This window comes from the organism of the source record quoted next, unplaced genomic scaffold (assembly GCF_019419815.1).
Source record: "Pyrus x bretschneideri cultivar Hongxiangsu unplaced genomic scaffold, Pyrus_bretschneideri_v1 Contig29, whole genome shotgun sequence".
In the NCBI taxonomy this organism is placed as follows: Eukaryota; Viridiplantae; Streptophyta; class Magnoliopsida; order Rosales; family Rosaceae; genus Pyrus; species Pyrus x bretschneideri.
In genome coordinates, this window is record NW_025999601.1 from 726,248 (window position 1) to 742,210 (window position 15,963).

Consider the following 15,963-nt stretch of genomic DNA (forward strand, 5'->3'; position numbering starts at 1 on the left):
TTGTTGATCCAAAGGGCCGTTGGGGCTTGATCTTAGGATGAACGGATGATGAATGATGAACACTTTCTTCAAGGGGCCGTCGGGGCTTGATCTTGAGTTGGTGGGAGTTCTTCAAGGGCCGTTGGGGCTTGATCTTGAAGGAGGATTTGACGAAGAACAAAAAGTGCTTTCTTGATCCTTCGGGATTTGCTTGAGAGCTTTAGAGTTTCAATGCTTCAAGGTTTTGGTGCAATGTAAATTTCTCTTCCCTTTCTTTTTTTAAAATGAATGCCTTGGCTTCCTATTTATAGAATTCCAAAACTTAATTTTTGGATTTAAATAATCAGATGAAATAAATCATTTCTGCCAGGTATTGACACGTGTCCTATTTGATGACTTTTCCAATTTATTTCGATTTTTCGTTGAGTCACACGCTACATGTAAAATTTATGTGACACGTGAGAGTTGAAATTTTAATTATTGGTCAACATTCATTTCACTGAGATCATCTTTCCTCACCTCATATTCAGTTAAGAGTTGATTGATTATGAGCTTGGAATCGCCATACACCTCAAGAGCTGTGATTTCCATGTTGATCGCCATTTGGAGCCCGATTATCAATGCTTGGTACTCAGCAACATTGTTGGAGCATAGCTTATTCAGTTGGAAGAAGTAAGGTAGTATTTGCCTTTTTGGCGTCATGAATACTACTCCTGCCCCCGCTCCGTCTGCTCGTGCGGATCCATCGAAGAACATCGTCCATGTCGGGAAAATATCGATGTAGAACACCTCTTCGTCAGGCAAGTCGTCTGAGATTTTCCAATCAGCCGGGATTGGATGATCGGCAAGGAAGTCTGCTAGCGCTTGTCCCTTGACGGCTTTAGCTGAGACGTAGATGATCTCATATTGATTAAGAAGCAAAGCCCATTTAACGAGTCGCCCCGTCAAGACTGGCTTAGACATAACGTATTTGACAGGGTCGGCTTTAGCAACCAAGTGGATGGTGTAAGCATGCATGTAATGTCTGAGTTTCTGAATGGCAAACACCAAAGCGAGGCACATCTTTTCTATTGGGGAATAGTTCAACTCAGCGTCGGTGAGAGTTCGACTGAGGTAGTAAAGTGCTCCTTCTTTTTGGGATTCATTCTCTTGCGCCAAGAGTGCTCCGATTGAACTTTCCTGAGCAGCAATATACAATATGAGCGGTTTCCCGGGCACAGGTGACCCCAGGACAGGTGGACTTGACAAATATTTTTTTATGCTTTCGAAAGCATTATGGCATGCTTTGTCCCATACGAATGGAACATCTTTCTTCATAAGGCGACTAAACGGTTGACAACGCCCTGCGAGGTTGGAGATGAAGCGTCTGATGAAAGCTAGCCGTCCTTGTAGACTTTTCAGCTCGTGCAGGTTTCTTGGCTCGGGCATGCTTTGAATGGCCTTGATCTTTGATTGGTCTACTTCAATACCACGGTGCTTGACGATGAAGCCGAGGAATTTTCCAGAGGTGACGCCAAACGCACACTTTAACGGGTTCATCTTGAGGTTGTATTTTCGCAGCCTTTCGAACACTATTCGCAGATCCTTCAAGTGGTCTGATCTTTTCTTCGTCTTAACCACCACATCATCTACGTAACATTCTACGTTCTTGTGTAGCATGTCATTGAAGATTTTCTGCATTGCGCGTTGATACGTAGCTCCAGCGTTCTTTAGACCAAAGGGCATCACCTTGTAGCAATAGATACCTTTTGGAGTACGAAAGGCTGTTAGCTCCTCGTCTTCGAGGGCCATGCGAATTTGATTGTACCCAGAAGAGCCATCCATGAATGATAATGCCTCATGGCCAGTGGTTGCATCCACCATGATTTCAATGATTGGCAAGGGGAAGTCGTCCTTTGGGCAAGCATCGTTGAGGTCCCGGAAGTCTACGCAAACACGTATTTGTCCTGATTTCTTAAGGACAATGACGATGTTGGAGATCCACTTGGGGTATTGCACTTCTCGAATAAAGCCTGCTTCGATTAGCTTGTCGATCTCGACCTCGATTTGTGGGATAAGCTCAGATCGATAGCGTCTTTGAGTTTGCTTTATCGGTCGTGTTCCAGGCCGGACCGCAAGATGATGAACAGCGATGATAGGGTCCAGGCCGGGCATTTCTTTGTAGGTCCAGGCAAAGACGTCTTTGTACTCTAACAACAGCTGATAATACTCCTCTATCTCATCTGCACTTAATAATGCACTTACGAAGATAGGCTTTGGTTTCTTGCTTGCACCTAAGTTGAGTTCCTTGAGATCATCGACCGTGGCTTGCCCCCCATCTTCGAGCTGTGGTGGTGCAGCAGTGACATCCTCCTCGGGGATTTCGTCTTCTTTACCTTCTTGAACCGTGATGTGGAAAACATCTTGGACTTCCTTTTTAGTGTTGTCTTCTAGAGCTTGTTGGCATAAGGATTGTCTGGTGTGGATGATAGTACGCCTTCTTACTTTCAGTGGTCCCTTTGTGTCGACCTCTAGGATTGCTTGGCGCTTCATCCTTGAAGGAATCAAGCTTCGAACGTCGTCTTTTTCTCCTAACCCATCGAGCTTTTCTTCCTTTGGTGTTGTCTTCCTCTTTCCAAAAGGCTTCTCATTATCTTCAAATTTTTCTGAAGCTGATCGTCGCAGAGGAGAGATAACTGTGTTGCTTTGTTTCCTTAAGCTTTAACAACCTTTCAAAAACAGAGCTTTGGGATGTTGGCGCGTTAAGCCTCTTGAAGACAGAGGTTCGGTCTTGACCACCAATGCGATTAAGCACTGAAGTTCTGGAGCTTGAATGGCTCATCCTATCGAAGACCGACGTCCGAGGGGAGGGTTTAGGCTCTTCTTGGTCTTGTTCAATGCTCACGCTGATGTGTTGAGCGCTAGTGTTTTTCGCTTTGTTTGAAATCATCACAGGTGCATTTGGTGTGAAACCAAGTCCGGCTTTGTTGTTGTCAACTCCGTAACCATGCTCCTTCAACTTCTTATGAGTTTTGGTGAGGTTACGTTTTTCGTCATTGACGGTGTTTGAAACCTTCTTTCCAGCCACCGCAGAAGAAGCGAAGTCGTACCCGGCCTTTGACATGAGTTTGTAGGCGTTAGGGTCGAAACCTTCCTCGGTCCTTTTGGTTGGAAGAAAGCTTGATTCCACCTTCTTTGGTAGAGCTTTTATGAAGCCTTGTGGTAGTCTTGCAACCTTAGCACCCCCTAGCTGTGTTAAAGGTAAAACTGCATTTGTCTTGAGCAACTTCACATTATCCGCGTGCCACTGTGTGTCGGCTTTTCTTGTTCCAGTTTCGAATGGAGATTGACCATTCTTTCTTCTTGACATCGGGATATATCGAAATATGGGTGCGTTCGGTCCTTCTGACGGCATCCTACTCCCTTTGGTTGTTGTAGGTTTAGCAAACTCGTCATCGTCTTTGCTTGAAGATGGCACAGTCTGCTCTTTTTGCTTTTTAGGCATGACTTGCCACTCCTGCTTTGTAGGTGCTGCTTTGCCCGTGGATCTGATATCTTCCGGAAGGGCTTCGGGTACCATGTCTTCATCCATGTAGAACTTGGCGTCTGCAAAATGTGATTCGGTTTCGGTGAATGGCTTGGTATCACCTTGGATCACCTTCACCCCTTCTCGGTAAAATTTTAGGCATTGGTGAAGGGTGGACGGCACTACCCCATTTGCGTGGATCCAAGGTCTTCCTAAGAGCAAGCTGTAAGAAGTTCTTGCATCAATCACGTGGAATATCATGCTTGATTTGAGTTCACCAATGGTCATCTCTACTCGGATCATGCCCATCGCCCTTTGTCCTCCTTGGTTAAAACCCTGGATCAACAGACAGCTCAGGGATAGTTCATTCACCTTGATGCCGATTATGGTCATTGTTGATTTTGGCATGATGTTTATGGCCGACCCACCATCCACAAGCATGCGGTTGACTTTGTATTCCCTTACGTACCCTGAGACGAAGAGAGGACGGTTGTGAGGCTTTGATCCCAGCAGTAGGTCTTCGTCAGTGAAGTTAATTGCGTCATGGGTGGCACAACATGTGGCACATTCATGTGGCTGAAGCTTCGAGCCTTCGTCGTTACTTTCTCGTACTTCGTGGTCGCCGGGACCTGCCAGGACTGCTGCTAGTGCTTTTCGTATCCTTTTTGGCAATGGTAGCGCTTCCTCAATGCTAAAGTGTGTTGGCAGACCTTCTTCAGGTGTGAGGGTTTTTTCTACCTCAGTGGCGATAGCTTTGCCTTTTGAGGGCTCTTCTATTTCTACTTCAACCATGTGACAGGCCATGGTAGTGCACTGTTGGAAAAAGTCATTCGGGAAGTACTCACGCAAGGAAACGGGAATGCGTGGCTCCTGCTCCATAGGTTCCCTAGCATATGTTGTTTTATTATGCTTTATGTTTCTTTTAGGCTTCGCATTGTTGCGGCCGTGGTGATTTCTTCTTTGTTCCACATTCGGCTGTATGACTCGTGATCTTGGTTTCCTTGTCTTTTTGTAGGTTACCAATATCCATCCTTCTTCATCATCAGCATGTGCATCTTGGTTGCTTCTCTCCAGTGATGGTTGTGTAGGGGGTGCCGTGCAACTTGAGCATTCACGGGAACGGTCAGGTGTCGTTTGGAGAGGCACAAGATTAAACGATCCAAACGCAATTGTAGTAGTATGCGTTGCGGCCGTGTCCTCAAGATCGAGCTCAATTTGCCCTTGTTGTGCTAACTTCATGATGAGTTCTTTAAGAACGAAGCATTTGCCAACAGGATGGCTCACAATACGATGGTACTTGCAGTACCTAGGATCGTTTGTGCGATTCATTTCTTCAGGATGCTTGCATTCGGGTAGCTCAATCACCTTTTTTTCCAGAAAGTCATCTAACATGGCAGCCATGTCAGAGTCAGGAAAATGGTACGTTTTCTGTTCCAACTCTCTCAAGGTGCTCTTGTATCTGTCTTGGGTGCGAGGAGGCTCACTTATCTTTATCTCCTTCGCTTTCTTCTTGGAGGAGATCTTGATGGGCGCTGAGGAGGTCTTGATGGGCGCTGAGGAGGTCTTGATGGGGGTAGTGTTGACGGTGAAAGCTTCCTTAGTGGGTTTCTTCCCGGTCTTGTCTACATTTGGGGTGAATACTTTATCCTTATTGAAGTTAGTAATCGGCTCTTTTTTCCCGTGATTAGCGATACTCAGCTCCATGTCGTGGGAACGAGTTACTAGCTCTTCGAATGTTCTTGGTTTTATGCCTTAGAGGATGTAATGTAACCCCCAGTGCATGCCTTGAACGCACATCTTAATGGCAGAAGTTTCAGAAAGCCGATCTTTGCAATCCAGACTTAAGGAGCGCCATCTATTTATGTAGTCGACGATAGGTTCATCTCTCCACTATTTCGTACTGGTCAGCTCTAGCATGCTTACAGTACGACGAGTGCTGTAGAAACGGTTGAGGAATTCTCTTTCTAGCTGGTCCCAACTGTTGATAGACTCAGGTTCGAGGTCAGTGTACCAGTCAAAAGCGTTACTTTTCAGTGAATGCACGAACTGTTTGACGAGGTAGTCTCCCTCTGTCCCAGCATTGTTGCAAGTTTCAATGAAATGGGCGACATGTTGCTTCGGGTTGCCTTTTCCATCGAACTACATGAATTTTGGGGGCTGATAACCCCTTGGCATCTTCAAAGCATCAATCTTCTTGGAGTAAGGCTTTGAGTACAGTACGGAATCATGCGAGCTTCCTTCGTACTGTGTCTTGATAGTGCTTGCAATCATCTCCTGTAGTTGCTGGATAGAGAGAGATCCCATGAATGCCGTTGCTTGGTCTAGCTTCGGCTTCTCTTCAACTTTCTCCGCTGGTGGCTCCTCTTCTTCGTCGACTTCTTTCTTTAATAGGCCAACATTTGGGTCGACTTTCACGTCGGGCAGCGCATCTAGTTGGTTGACAAGTGCGGCAATCTGCAAGTCCTTCTCTTTCACAGTCCGTGTGAGCTTTGCGATTGCTTCATTCATCTGAGCTAGCTACTCCTCGATTGAAGTTGCTCCAGTGGTCATGACTTGCATGGTTGTGCTGCCGCTCGAATCAGCGTCGGAGAGTAGGGACTCTGAGTATTTCCTCGGGCTTTCCCCCCTTGATGCCCTTAGCGAGGCTAGGGTGATCACAGGCTCGTACCTCAGGTGCTCTTGTTCCTTTGACAGAGTTAATGCAGGGGTGGAAGCCACGACAAAAAGAGCTATTGCCTTACTTCGGGTTGTGATGCCCGAAATATCACCAGTTGCGGCGATGATGTTCTTGTTCTTCTCTTTGATTGTAGGAACAGCTTGATCCTTTCTTGATGCTATTTGCGTTTTTCGATGATTTGAGGATAGAGATGAGAGGTAGAGATTGTCCCACTGGGCGTGCCAAATTTGTAAACACGAAAAATTCCTGAAACAAGAGACAAGAATACGTGTACAAAATATATTTTGTATTAATGATTTTGGGGTTACAATCTCTTTGTAATTTGATCCTCTGATTCTATCTTCGTAGGGTGTAGGTTTGTGGATGAGTTGTTGATCCAAAGGGTCGTCGGGGCTTGATCTAAGGATGAACAGTTGATGAATGGATCTTCAAGGGGCGTTGGGCTTGATCTTGAAGAATGGGTGTATGAGTTTGTTGAGGTTGTTGATACAAAGGGCCGTTGGGGCTTGATCTTAGGATGAACGGATGATGAATGATGAACACTTTCTTCAAGGGGCCGTCGGGGCTTGATCTTGAGTTGGTGGGAGTTCTTCAAGGGCCGTTGGGGCTTGATCTTGAAGGAGGATTTGACGAAGAACGAAAAGTGCTTTCTTGATCCTTCGGGATTTGCTTGAGAGCTTTAGAGTTTCAAGGCTTCAAGGTTTTGGTGCAATGTAAATTTCTCTTCCCTTTCTTTTTTTTAAAATGAATGCCTTGGCTTCCTATTTATAGAATTCCAAAACTTGATTTTTGGATTTAAATAATCAGATGAAATAAATCATTTCTGCCAGGTATTGACACGTGTCCTATTTGATGACTTTTCCAATTTATTTCGATTTTTCGTTGAGTCACACGCTACATGTAAAATTTATGTGACACGTGAGAGTTGAAATTTTAATTATTGGTCAACATTCATTTCACCGAAATTTTGATGTCTACACGAACAAATTCACGCGGAGAACCCACGACCAAAAAGAAGTATGATATAAGTGGAGAGAGGTCCATTTAATTGTATTATGATATGAGTGGAGAGAGGTCCATTTACTTGTTTTATGATATAAGAATTAAGCAAGTCTGATCAAGGAAACAAGATCGAACAAATTCACGCAGAGAACCCACGACCAAAAAGAAGTATGATATAAGTGGAGAGAGGTCCATTTACTTGTATGATATAAGTGGAGAGAGGTCCATTTACTTGTATTATGATATGAGTGGAGAGAGGTCCATTTACTTGTTTTATGATATAAGAATTAAGCAAGTCTGATCAAGGAAACAAGATCGAACTAATTTACGTGGAGAACCCACGACCAAAAAGAAGTATGATATAAGTGGAGAGAGGTCCATTTACTTGTATTATGACATGTAGTCCTACATGATGGAGATGAATGATCTGTTGATTTCGTGGGTTTCAATTTATTCGTAGAAGTAGGGGGAGTCATGGAAAATGTTTATTCTTGTAAGTGGATAATTGCACCAAAAATGAGAAGAGTTAAAATTTCAATCCTCCAGAGAATAAGAGCTAGTATATCAATGACTTGATCAATGGAATAACATACTTCTAACTCCTAACTTTTAGTACTAAACTCTTAACAGAATAAGAATTAAAAGATCAATGACTCGGTGACTAGAATAAGATACTTTTATATGAATGTTTAAAACCCAAATGGTATCAAACCAACTCCAACTATGAGAAAGTAGTGGAAAAGTAAATTATCAAAATAAGAAGTTTAAACTAAATTAAACATTGTTCTTAATATTATTAGACTTTGTAAGAAAAAGAAGTAATGGTAAGAAAAGGTTTATCGTGAGAGACTTGCTCTTAGGTGCTCATTCGGACTATGATAACTGAAAAATCTTGTGTGACAAAAGAAAAAAAAATGAGATTAAAAAAGCAGGAAAAAAGAAATATCAAATTTGTAATTACATGAAAGATAAACTAAATTAAACATTCTTCTCAACACTATTAGACTTGTAAGAAAAAATGTAATAGTAAACTGAAGGGAAAAAGTTTATTGTCAGTGTTGGTCTTAGGTATTCACCAGACTTGCTCCTAGCTCGAGTTGTTTCTAAAAAGGAAAAGTTGACATTATTTTGCAATAAACTGCATCATAAAAATATGCAATGATAACTTCAAAATTAAGTTTTGGAAAAAGAGAGGTGAAGTCACCTTGTAACCAGAAACCAAATCCATTTTTTCATGATTACCCAGGTGGCAATCCAACTTGAGAAATCCTATAATCAAACACCCAAATAACGTTCAATCAAACTTCAACACAAAATATTAATTAGAAAATCCCTGAAATGGAAGCGAAAAAAGATTGAAACTTGCCTAGTGATGTGTACAATTTCAACATCCGCTTGTGAAAAATATACTATGTGGCATGCCTTACACTGAAGTGACATTAGCAGTAGATCGCCAGGTAGGTAAAATCCAAGAGTTCCAAACCTTTATGCATGCGCCTCCGTATAAGTGCTGCGTACAAGTTCCGGCTAGGATAATTGGGAAAGATCAAAACAATTTGAAGCACTCACATCACACACAATTTTTATTAACACCCCACAATCTTAAGAAAACACCCCATACTTTCATTTTTTCACATGAAGTTTCTCTTTTACCCCTATTTGAACTAAACTAAAGCACCCCATACTTTCATTTTTTCACATGAAGTTTCTCTTTTACCCCTATTTGAACTAAACTAAAACACCCCACAATCTTATGAAAACAACGACATCCTCCACTATTCCACTGCAAAAGTGGGCGAGTTTGGGTGTTGGATGACAAATTTCCACGACGGAGGTGATGGGGCTGAAGGGTTATCTAATTGGATGAGTTGAGGTGATAGGTTGTTATCAACTGCATGGGAGTTGTCGGTCGTGCCGATGTCAACGATGACATTATTCAGGGGTAATGCCCGTATAATTGGGATTGTTTTTTGTTGACTTTTGTATGAGGGTGGGGGTGTATTCAGAAAAATGAGGGACAAAGTTAGAATTTTAGGGGAATATTTTGGATGGGGGTATTTTCATAGAAATGTGGAGTGTCAATAAAACAACCGTTTTTTTTTTTAATGGAGTTAATAAAACTAGGCAACATGAGACAAAATAGATTTTCATGTGACGAAATGGTGCATATTGTATTTTAAAAAGCAAAGTAAGAATAAAATGATGTCAAGGGGATAGTAAAATAAATTCGTTAACAATTTTTCTTTTATATAGTGATTTATTTAAAGAGTAATGTTAGGAATATCAAATTTATAAAACCAAATGATGTGATGATGTGATGATTGATGATTAGATTATTATTTAAGTATTGATTAACGTGTTTATTTTTTTTTATTAATAATACATTATTTGGTTTAAAATTTAATAATAAATTATTTGATTTAAAATTTAATTAAAATTTTTGATCTCCTTAACATTACCTGTGACATCCCACATCGCCCAGAGGAGTGATCCTTAAATGTATATTCCCATCCTTACCTAGCACGAAGCCTTTTGGGAACTTACTGGTTTCGGATTCCATCGGAACTCCGAAGTTAAGCGAGAAGGGGGCTAGAGCAATCCCACGATGGGTGATCCAATGGGAAGTTGCTCGTGAGTTCCTAAAAACAAAACCGTGAGGGAATGGTAAGCCCAAAGCAGACAATATCATGCTATGGTGGTGGAGCGGGCTCGGGAAGTGATCCCCCATGGGTCGAGATTAAAAACGTAAAATTTGAAACTGGTTGTCACAATGTACCCACCTTAAGAAAATTTCGTTCTCGAAATTTAAAATCATCAATTAAATGTAGAATACTCAAAATTAAAGAGAGATATGTATGTAAATACATACACGAGGAAGATATCAAGTTATAGCGACTACATAAAAGAGGATAACATTCCGTCGTGATCGTAGTGTAGTGACTCTTCTTTTGTGGCCTCCAACCACCATATACCATGGTTAATCAAGGTGGTTCTTGGGTGAGTTTTGTAGAGGGGAATGGGAGCTTCAAGATAGTGGTGGTGGCGTCGAAAAACTCCATCGGAGTTGGCCGGAATCGGCCTTGGAAAATGGGTGGTCACACAGGGTTGGGCACGGGTGCACGGGTAGCTTTCCCTTTTTTTTTTTTTTTTTCCTGATTGGGTCTCACCCTCGCCCTCTAATTCTAATTGGTTCCTTGACCTTATACTTGATTGGTCCTTCCTATTTGTGCCTAAAATCTGATTGACCATTTTCCAACAAGGTGGGAATTCAAATAATTTATAAGTAAACTTTAAATAACCATTCTCAAACGTCCATAATTATACCGTTATAATCCGGACTCGCAAACGGCTTTCGCTTATGCATTCACACTAACAAGTATTACGAGAATATATTAAAAGAATAAGTCATACGTCTCTCTAGACGATTGTCAACGTAAGTCAAAATCTTTGCCTCTAGGGCATTTTTGTAAATTTACGCTTTTAAAATAAAATAAAAACGTAAAATTTGGAACGGATTGTCACATTACCTCTACTTAATTTCAAAAACAAAATAATGAATTAATATTAAATTTTCTATTCACAACATTTGAATTTAAGTTTCTAACTTACTAAGACAAAAAAAATGATTAAAATTTGATTTGATGTGAAAAGGATCGCAGCGACAGCGTCCGCATTAAGTTAGCTTTTGTGACAATCCGTACTATTTGACACAATGGTATATTCCATTTCATATTAGAAGAAAATGCTTCATATGCTTGGATCGTGTGAATCCAAATCATTGTTTTTTTTTTTTAATTTTCTTTTTCCCACTAAAAACAGTCATGTTACTTGCTTATCAATTATCTTATAAATAAAAAGTAAATAATAATATAGAAACGATAGTAAAAGTCTAACGAAAACTTGATGAGGTTCAACTAGGCTTGGTAAATGGATTATGTTTGTCGTTTTCGTATCATATAGGTTATTTTAGTGGGTCATGTCGCGTTAAAACCAATTATTATAACGCGTTTTTAATAGGTATCCAATAATGACCGATTTGTTAATGGGTCGTATCGTTGGGTATTTATTTAAAAGGTCATGCAAGAAGTTGCGATGCTTAATGTATAGATCTGACAAACGATATCTTACTTAGCTCTTAATATGTGGTCTGATAACGATCCGTCACGTTAATAGATTATTCAATAACAACCCAACTTGTTAGATTATTCAAAATTTGTTATTTTCGCATTTTTCATGTCGGACTAATTGATCGTGTAAAAAATTGTCATTCTTAGTCTTGAGATAGCTACCGCTCGTGATTGTTTTGACTTCAATTGTTTATTCTCTTTATTCCAATCCAACGTGTGAAGCGCCATACTAGTGCGATGCTGGTTGTTGTCACGTGGTGGTTTGTCACCCAACTATCGGGCTCACCGCGTGGCACCTTTCTATTGGTCGTCGGCAAGCGCGCCAACCAACAGATTTGAAGCGTGGTACGAATAGTTTCGGTAGGAAAAACAATAAAGGCGAGGACATGCACTGCTTCCGGCTAATCAGATTAAGGGGGTGACTTATTCATTTTCTTGCGCTGGGTGGTTTTATCATAAATGCAAATGGAATCTTCCGAGGCGAAGTGCGTTCACACTTGCGGTAGAACCTGAACCATTTCAAATGACCAAAATAACCTTCTGTGGTAGCCAACGCTTGGGCACCCCACGTCACACGACTCTTTGCTTCCCGAAACGTATTTTTTTAAACAAATTTCCATTCTCATTGCCTTCCCCTTCTAAACATTTTTATTTTATTCCATATGTGCGCTTTTTTGGCATGCAATTTGTGTGCTGTACCGAAAAACTTTGGTAACGCCAATTATATTACGATATAGCCGCTTTTAAATAGTAAAGTTTGAGGAAGATAATCGTTATGTGATAGAGTTAAGTGATTGAATAATAGTATTGTATTAAATATGTCGATAATTTAAAAATTATCCATAATTTTAAAAACGTGCTATGTTTATTTGGTTGTTTATTGCGTTACTCAATACTGTCACGTGACAAAAATAACATAAATTTTTTTTATTTCTAAATGAGGCTCGGAATCCTATGTTTGTCTACATACTTCTTTAATTACATTTACATTTCTATAGTTCGTGTTTTCCTACCTTTTAAGTCGAGCTAAGAAGAAATTTTGTAAAATCATAGACATATTTTTTGTACAACGAGATTAGAAAACGAGATTTAAGCTAAGTCATACAACGAAGCATTATTAGATATTAAGTCTATAATCTTTGAGAATATTTTTTTGTTTGAGAATGATTCTTTCCCTGTGAATCTGAGATAATATTACGAGAAATGAAAACCATGGGCGGCACAGAAAGGTTGTTTTCAAATCAATTATTTTTTTGAAAGGAAGAATCAATTATTAGCTTCCCACGTTCGACGAACGCACAAAGGGGTATTTTAGTCATTTAAGAATTAGTACAATTCCTCAGAAATTACTTTCGGCGGGCCCACCGATCTTTTTGCCAATCCAGGAATTCTGAAAATAATCAGGCCTTGACTGGCTGAGTCTACTTTAAACCAGCCACCAATTCCTCAATCGCCACCGCATATCGAACCGTCCAAACGAATCCCAACCGTCCAAACCCTTAAGACAAATCCAGCCCTAAGAGCACGAAAAGATCCAACGGCTAAGAGAACCTTATCCTCCTCACAGCCCGCCTATATCAGCCACAGAGCTTGTGCTTTCCCCGTGCCACTCACTCTCCATCGCTGCTAGGGTTTTACATTTTTCTCACCAACCTACAACCAGCTTGGAAGGTACTCTCTCGAAGATCGAAACGGCACCGTTTGCCGAGTCCGATTTCTGTTGTTTTCTCCCAATGCCGATAAGCCGGAAAATCGGCTCCGATCGAGCCGGTTGAGCTTCGGATTTTCGCTTATCGGCCGATATGGAATTCCGATCTGACATTTTTCGGGTGGGTTGACTGTCTTGCAGGACGTTTGACCATGGGGAAGTGCTACCCTACCGTGAGCGAAGAGTACAAGACGGCTATCGACAAGGCCAGGAGGAAGCTCAGAGGTCTGATCGCCGAGAAGAACTGTGCTCCTCTCATGCTTCGTATTGCGTACGTCTCTCTCTCTCTCTCTCTCTCTCTCTCTCTCTCTCTCTTTCTCTCTCTAGGTACTTCGCTCTGCGCGTGATTGGTGTGGGAGTGAGATTTGATTGTGTGTGGTGGGGTGCAGATGGCATTCGGCCGGAACTTACGATACGAAGACGAAGACCGGAGGGCCGTTCGGAACCATGAGGTGCCCGGCTGAGCAAGCTCACGGGGCCAACAATGGCCTCGACATTGCCGTCAGGCTCTTGGAGCCCATCAAGCAACAGTTCCCTATTCTCTCTTACGCTGACTTCTACCAGGTAATTCAAATATAAACAGCTAACAAAATCTTATCTATGAAATTTTAATTGGGATTTGTTTGATTGGAAACAATAAACCAGATATTAATTTTTAATGGGGATTTATTTGATTTTTATAATTTTTGTTTTTAATTTTGGTGTAGTTGGCCGGTGTTGTTGCTGTTGAGATTACTGGTGGGCCTGATGTCCCATTCCACCCAGGAAGGAAGGTCAGTAAGCTTTGATTTTCTTCCAAAGATTTGGTTAAGCTTGTAATTTTGATTTAGTTACCTTGAATATTTAGATATAATTACCACGAATAAATTGAATTTTACTCTGTATTTGAATTATCGTTTGGGATGATTCGATCTTTCTTGTGTTTTCATTTGGTCAATTGATTATTTTGTTATCGTTGTGCTTCGCATTCAACTCCTCAAATGTGTTCGAGGTGGAAGATTGTATTGCATTCGAAAGTCGTTTATTTTGAATTATTTTGATTTAGAAAGAAAATTTTCATCTGTTTTGTTAGTCCTGGATTGTACTCGTTTCCAGTAATTGCTCATTATATTATTGACCTCAGGTTTTCTGATAGATGTTCGTCGCCTCTGTTTTAATTATTTACGGTTGTGCTGGATTGTTTTTTCCTTCAAAATGATGTGTTTGTTTTGCTGCTTATGTGATTTTGTTGAGTTTTTAACTTAAGCATTGTATATGTTTTGTTTGTTTCATCATCTTGTTGTATTGATATACCTCTTGTTGTGCCAGGATGCCCCCGAGCCACCCCCAGAGGGCCGTCTTCCTGATGCTACCAAGGGTAAATATATTATGTGACATGACCTTATCTCATTGTTTTGGTTTATGCTTCTCCTGTATGTAGGTGATGATGTTATGTCCTGACTGAATTAAAATTTACTGTTGAAACGCTGTAGGTTCTGATCATTTGAGGGATGTCTTCAGCAAAACCATGGGCCTCAGCGACAAGGATATTGTTGCTCTCTCCGGTGGTCACACCCTGGTAACTTATATCCTGTTGATGTGTCCATGTACAATGCTGGTTTCTGTATACTCAATGGTTATATTGCATATTGCAGGGAAGGTGCCACAAGGAGCGATCTGGATTTGAAGGACCTTGGACTCCCAACCCCCTTATCTTCGACAACTCCTACTTCACGTGAGTTCTGTTTTTCTTCTGTCTTTTCTCAAATGTCTAGTTGCACTGAGCTACAAAAGTCAAGTAGAATGGTGTTCGATTATGTAGGGTGCTTCTTGGTGGAGACCAGGAAGGTCTTCTAATGCTTCCAAGTGACAAGGCTCTTCTGGATGACCCTGTCTTCCGCCCTCTTGTGGAAAAATATGCTGCGGTGCGTGCCTTCAGTAATTTTTTTTTTTTTTTTTTTTCTGCGTGCTTTTCCATTACGCACAAGACTGAAACTGATTGTTAAATTTACCTTTTTGTTTTTCAGGATGAAGATGCCTTCTTCGCTGACTATGCTGAAGCTCACATGAGGCTCTCTGAGCTCGGGTAATTTTTTTATACCACATCATTTGCAATTACTTTGGGTTTCTTTTAATGTTTTATTCAGCACAGAAATGGCCTTGAATACGATTTGTTGCTGCAATTTTGTAGGTTTGCTGAGGCCTAAGCAGAGTCGGGAGAACCAAAAGGGATGATGTCGATGCTTGCGTGCCTTTGCTTTTGTTTTTCGGATGCCTCTTAGTTGTGAGGTTTTAGGCAGTTGGTATTTTTCTTATTTTTATTGGGGTTTAGGTAAGAAGTTGGGACTTCTGGTTCGGTTTGAAGAACGAATGCTTTTAAATTGGACAGAATGCTCTGGTAATCATCCTTGTAGATTGAATAAAGCCGTCATTTTCAATTCACTGGTTTTTGTTCTTCAATGCTTCAGGCCGCCTCGTTTCTATTCGAAAATGTGGTGGTTTGGTCTTATCAATGAGAGACTTACGTGCACCCATGGTCCCATGGATGTCGATGTTGCTACTGCACGACGAGGGTTGAAGTTCTTCCTCATATTGATAGGTTTATGGTAAGAATCGGTTTTAAACATTTTACCGGGTCTATGATAAACATCCGTTACAATTGACCTCGAAGCGACTTTTATAAGTAAAATCAATTAAATCATAACAAGTGAATAGGTTGGTGATCGATCTCTTCAAATTGATTGTATTGACCAGATGATGGCCAATACAATCAATTTGATTGTGTTGTTACTTGTTAGAGTTCACTTTAACTGGTTTGGTTTGGGATGGGCTTTACGCCATTTACACTCTTTTATTTGGGCTGTAACGTCAAACTATTTGGGCTCGGAGGATCTCAGCATGTGATGCTCAATAGGACTTTGCTGTGCCAGTATGTCTCGGCAGATGTCGACATGTACATTATGTGCATGATGAACCGCCTCACCGA

General features: G+C 40.9%; 1 protein-coding gene across 1 annotated transcript; it reads left to right on the forward strand.

Moving 5' to 3' along the window:
• The first annotated feature begins 12,800 nt into the window (after positions 1-12,800).
• Positions 12,801-15,419, forward strand: LOC103943785 (L-ascorbate peroxidase, cytosolic-like). The gene is made up of 10 exons (XM_009354139.2): positions 12,801-12,961; positions 13,140-13,269; positions 13,388-13,562; positions 13,706-13,771; positions 14,307-14,355; positions 14,471-14,556; positions 14,633-14,712; positions 14,800-14,902; positions 15,005-15,063; positions 15,169-15,419. The coding sequence occupies exons 2-10, from the start codon at positions 13,151-13,153 to the stop codon at positions 15,182-15,184; spliced, it is 753 nt and encodes a 250-aa protein (XP_009352414.1). The 5' UTR covers positions 12,801-12,961; positions 13,140-13,150; the 3' UTR covers positions 15,185-15,419.
• The last annotated feature ends 544 nt before the right edge of the window (positions 15,420-15,963 follow it).